We start from the raw sequence: 6,000 nt of genomic DNA on the forward strand, positions 1-6,000 counted from the left end.
CATTCAATTCTCAAGTGCATCAAGAACAAAGTTTAACACTACTACGAACCAGCTCCTACAGTTAATATCTTGTATGTCCTTAGTTGAGTTGTAACTTCGTGATTGTTCTTCATTGTAATTACTACTTTTCTTATCTAGACGCATTACTTAGGAACCCCCTATAAACCATAAACCTTTAGTGCTTGTGTCGTGACTAGAGTTAGTCATGAGTTGAAGTCTTTGTAATAGGTGTATTGCAAAGTGGCTTGTAATAGGTGTATTACAAGTTAGTGAGGGATTAAGAGTTTAATTCCTAGATTGCATAGGTTGTAACCTAAATTTGCTCATAGTGATGTTGAAATCCTACCAGTGTAGATCGTGGTTTTTAATCCTTAAAAATCCCTGTTCTATTTACTTAGTGTTTCATTAGCATTCTCAGTGGAAACTAATAGAGGACCTGGTTTCTATATAGTTTGGTGGACTCATATATTATATCAATTGGTATCAGAGCAGGTTCTTAACACCTACGAAGGATCCTCATGGCTGCTCCACCAAATTTTGAAGAAGGTCAGTCTATGTATAGACCACCCAGGTTCAATGGGCAATACTATGGGTGGTGGAAGACAAGAATGCATGATTTTATCATGGCAGAAGATTCTGAGTTGTGGGATGTTATATGTGATGGTCCTTATGTCCCAACAAAGAAGGTCGGAGACCCTCCAGTGACGATGCCAAAAACCAGGAAAGAATACAATGATACAGATAGGAAAGTTTTGTAGAAAAACTTTCATGCCAAGAAAATTTTGGTGTGTGGCATAGGACCTGATGAATACCAAATGATCTCAGTTTGTCAATCCGCCAAGGAAATATCGAAAGCTTTGCAAACAGCACACGAGGGAACCATTCAAGTAAAGCAATCTAAGATTGATATGCTCACCACTGAGTACGAGCTCTTCAGTATTGAAAACGATGAATCTATTCAAGACATGCACACAAGATTCACTTCAATCATAAATGAGCTACACTCGCTTGGTGAAATTATTCCCAGGAACAAGCCCGTGAGGAAAATTCTTAGTGTCTTGCCTAGTTCATGATAGAGCAAAGTGAATGCCATTACTGAAGCAAAGGATTTGCAGTCCCTAACTATAGATAAGCTAGTTGGAAATCTTAAAACTTACGAAATGAAGAGGACGAAGGACAGTGAAAGAAGAGAACCAAAGAAAGAAAAGAACCTGGTACTCAAAGCTGAAAGCAATGACTCAAGTGAGAAGGACTATGACATGGCCTACCTAACCAAAAGTTTCAGAAAATGGTAAGAAGGAATGGAGGGATACCCAAGAGAAGCTGTTCCAGCAGACTAAAATGACCTTTGTCATAAATGTGGGAAGCCATAGCATTTTATCAAAGATTTCCCTCTCCTGAAGTAAGAACACTTTAAGTACAACCCTAATAAAGCAGCCAAGAGGAACCCGGTTCCTAACAAACGATTCAAAAGAAAGAATGCCGCTGACAACGCTATGAAGCAAGCTCTTACAGCATGGGGAGATTCCTCCAGTGAGTATGAAGAAGAAACTGATGCAGGTGACAGTTCTATGATGGCAGTTGAAAGTGAAGCAAATAAATATGATTCAATATTTGCTTTGATGGCTTAATCAGACGATGATGAAGATGATGACAATGATAAGGTAAACTTCAGGGATGTTCAGAGAAATCAGAAATCCTACTCTCCTAAGAAACTCATGTCATTAACAAATGTATTAATTGATGCCTATCATAGTCTTGTAGATGATAAGAATGCCTTGACCATAGAATTAGGAGATGCCGAGCAAACCAAAGATGACTTGGTAGTCTGTGTGGTTGATTTGAAGGAAATTGTAGATAATCTGGAAAATGAAAAGAAGGTTTTAACTGAGAAAATCACTAGTGTAGAACATGAAAGAGATGATCTGATGGTAGTAGTAGTTGACTTGAAAGAAACCATTGAGAATTTTAGTAAAGAAAAAGATATCTTAGTGGAGAAAGTGACTGTTATTGAGCAAGAGAGAGATGACCTCTTAATAGTAACTGTAGACATAAGGGAAATAATAGAGGAACTCAGAGTTGAGTGTAGGCCTGGAAATTATGAAAAAGGGAAAGAAGTAGCTAGTAAGGCATACATTAAGCTTGAAAATGAGTTAAATGTTGTGAGAACTAGTTTGTGTGCTGAACTTGAGAAATATAGGCAGCTCCAAGCAGAATTGGAAAGAGTAAAAAATAATCTTGAGAAGTTCCTTAAGTGGACCTGGTCCTCAGATGCTAATACTGCTATGTATGTTAATAATGGTGGAAACAGGTAGGGAATATGGTTTCAAAGGGAGAGAACTCCTTACAACCCTCATAGCAAATATTTTATTGTACCCAATAACTAGCTGTGTACCCACTGTGGGAACAATACGCATTTCAAAGAAAATTGCCAAGCCAGGGTTTAGTCTCTACAGAAAAACAAAGTTTTTGCTGAAAGAGTAACTGCTGAAAAGGGACCAGGTACCGCTCGTTAAAAACGTATATTACCTGCATGGACTAAAAGACCACTTATTCATCCTCTTGCTTATTACAAGGGACCTAAACTTGCTTGGGTTCCTAAATCTAACCTGTTATCTCCTTGTGCAGGGAACAGTGAAAGGAAGCAGTCAACAATAGTTCATGGATAGTGGATGCTCAAAGCACATGACTAGAAATACCATAGACTTTCTTTCACTAAAAGCCCTGCAAGGAGGGAGTGTATCCTTTGGAAATGGAAAAAAGGGTACATTCTTGGTGTTGGAAAAATTGGAAAGTCACTCTCTCACTCAATTGAGAATATGTACTATGTCAATAGCCTTAAATACAGTCTCTTGAGTGTCTCCCAGATATGTGATAAAGGAAACAAAGTGGAATTCTTGTCCAAGATATGCACAGTTACAAATCTAGTAACTGGTAAAGTAGTACTTGTGGCCAAAAGATACAAAAATATCTATGTTGCTGATTTCGAATCTCTACAAAGTGGTGATCTGAGTTGCTTGAAAGCAGTTGATGATGATGTTGAACTGGCACAGAAGACTAGGGCATGCAAGCTTCTCTCTACTGAATAAGCTGATTCAGAAGGACCTAGTTCGTGGTCTGCCCATGTCAAGGTTCAAAGAACACAAAATCTACGATGCCTGCACTAGAGGGAAGCATGTGAAATCCTCATTCAAGCCAAAGAAGGATGTCAGCATCTCAAAACCACTTGATCTTCTTCATATGGATCTATGTGGCCCTATGAGAGTGCAAAGTAGGGGAGAAAAAAGATATATCTTTGTGATAGTGGATGACTACTCCAGATTCACTTGGACTCTGTTACTTAGAACAAAAGATGAAACCTTTGAAGTGTTCATAGCCTTTTTGAAGAAAATCCAAGTGAAGATGGAATCAAGAGTAGCATGTATTAGATCGGATCATGGAATAGAGTTTGACAATGCTAAGTTTGATGAATTCTGTAACGAGAATGTCATTACTCACAACTTCTTAGCCCCAAGGACTCCCCAACAAAATGGAGTTGTGGAAAGGAAGAACAAAACCATTGAGGAAATGGCAAGAACAATGCTGATCGACAGTGGGATTGTTAAGAACTTCTGGGCTGAAGCTATCAACATAACCTGCTACTTGGTGAACATGTGCATGATTAGGTCTCTCTTGAACAAAACCCCCTATGATTTGCTGAATGGAAGAAAGCCCAAGATGACTCACTTAAGAATATTTGGGTGCAATTGTTATGTTCTAAACAATGCAAAGGATCAGCTTGGAAAATTTGATGCCAAGAGTGATGAAGGAATCTTTCTAGGATACTCTTCTCAAAGTAAAGCCTACAAGATATAAAACAAGCGGACTCAGTGTGTTTAGGAAAGTATACATGTAATCTTTGACGAGTCCTATCCCTCATGTGAGAAAAGCAACAAGGATGATCAAGATGGAGAGCCTCTGCTAGTTTCAGGTGAAGTCATTGACATGACAAATGGAAAGGCAAACATGATGAGTCAAGTGAAGGATCCAAGTGAAGATAATGCAATGTCTTCCTCATCAGCCAGAGAGGAACCAGGTGCCACAATTACAACCACTAAAGCTGAAGAAAGAATGGTTGATGCAGTTCAAAGTACTCCACAGGTAGCTGAGAGAAGAATGCAAGGGAAGCAGTCAGACTTACTCAGCTCCTCTACAAATAGGGCTCAAGTGCCCAATTGGAAACACAAAATCTCCCATCCTCTTGAAAACATAATTACCCCTCTGGATTCAGGAGTACAAACCAGATCAAAAGCTAGAAATTCACTTGCCTTGTCAGCCTTTATTTCCCAAATAGAACCCAAAAACATCAAGGAAGCCTTAAAGGATACAGACTGGATTACAGCTATGCAAGATGAGTTGCATCAGTTCAAAAGGAAAAATGTATGGCACCTGGTACCTAGACCCTCAAATAGAACCATCATAGGAACCAGGTGGGTATTCAGGAATAAGCTTGATGAGCATGGATACACTACAAGGAATAAGGCTAGGCTAGTGGTCCAAGGTTACAATTAGGAGGAATGAATTGATTATGATGAGACTTTTGCTTCGGTTTCTCGCATGGAAGCTATTAGAATCCTTATTGCATTTGCATCACATATGGAATGTACTCTATTCCAAATTGATGTCAAAAGTGCATTTCTGAATGGATTCCTTAAGGAAGAATTCTATATAAAGCAACCTCCAGGCTTTGAATGTCATGAACACCCTGAATATGTATTTAAATTGGACAAGGCATTGTATGGGTTGAATCAGGCTCCTCGAGCTTGGTATGAAAGATTGTCAAAGTTTCTTTTAGAAAATGGTTTCATAAGAGGAAAAATTGACAACACTTTATTTCTAAAGAAACGAGGAAGGAACTTGTTCATCGTTCAGGTATATGTTGATGATATCATTTTTGGGGCAACAACTGATTCACTGTGTGAAGAATTTTCCAAACTCATGGGAAGTGAGTTTGAGATGAGTATGATGGGTGAGTTGAACTTTTTCTTGGGTCTTCAAGTGAAGCAGTCCACAAAGGGTACATTCATCAGTCACTAGAAATACATCAAGGAGCTCCTGAAGAGGTTTGATATGGAAGCATCAAAAGTGATTGACACTCCTATTGCCACTGCTACTCGACTGGACATGGATGAATCTGGCTCTCCTGTAAATCAAACAATGTATAGAGGCATTATTGGGTCTCTTCTCTACCTCAATGACAGCATACCTGATATTGTCTTTAGTGTAGGGCTATGTGCAAGGTTTCAAGAAAATCTTGAGATATCTTAAGGGAACACACGACTTGGTCCTGTACTACCCTTCAGGTGATAATTTTAATCTTATTGGGTATGCTGGTGCTGACTATGGAGGTTATCTTGTGGACAGGAAGAGTACTTCTGGAATGGCTCACTTTCTAGGATCATGTTTCATCTCAATGGGCACAAGGAAACAAAACTCAGTGGCTCTTTCAACAGCTGAAACAGAATATGTTGCTGCAACTTCCTGTTGTGCTCAGCTCCTATGGATCAAACAATAATTGGAAGATTTTGGTGTGTACACTGACTGTGTGCCTCTCCTATGTGATAACACTAGTGCACTCAACATGGCCAAGAACCCGGTTCAACATAAAAAAACCAAGCACATTGATGTGAGACATCATTTTCTCAGAGACAACGTGGAGAAAGGGCTTATATGTATGAAGTTCTGTAGTACAGAAGAACAACTTGTAGATATCTTCACCAAAGTACTAGGCAAGGAACATTTTGAGAGAAATAGGTTGCAGCTAGGGCTAATAAAGCCTAATTGAGAACCCGATTCCCATCAGTTGGCTATGAAAGTCACATTCAGGTAACATTAGATAAAGTGTTTTTCGGCCAAGTCTAACTCACTTCAATACCGTTGCAGGTAGACACGCATGATGATTATAGAAGCTGTAGATGCACTACATGAGTGGTAAAATTTTTGAAAGATAGGTCAAGAACC

General features: G+C 39.1%; 1 protein-coding gene across 1 annotated transcript; it reads left to right on the top strand.

The window, feature by feature from the left end:
* The first annotated feature begins 815 nt into the window (after window positions 1–815).
* Window positions 816–2,638, top strand: LOC138890127 (intracellular protein transport protein USO1-like). The gene is made up of 5 exons (XM_070173489.1): window positions 816–1,011; window positions 1,102–1,242; window positions 1,438–1,560; window positions 1,636–2,311; window positions 2,629–2,638. Exons 1-5 carry the CDS (start codon window positions 816–818, stop codon window positions 2,636–2,638), a joined length of 1,146 nt encoding a protein of 381 aa, XP_070029590.1.
* Window positions 2,639–6,000: the final 3,362 nt, after the last annotated feature.

This window comes from Nicotiana sylvestris, chromosome 4 (genome assembly GCF_000393655.2).
Source record: "Nicotiana sylvestris chromosome 4, ASM39365v2, whole genome shotgun sequence".
NCBI classification, from domain to species: domain Eukaryota; kingdom Viridiplantae; phylum Streptophyta; class Magnoliopsida; order Solanales; family Solanaceae; genus Nicotiana; species Nicotiana sylvestris.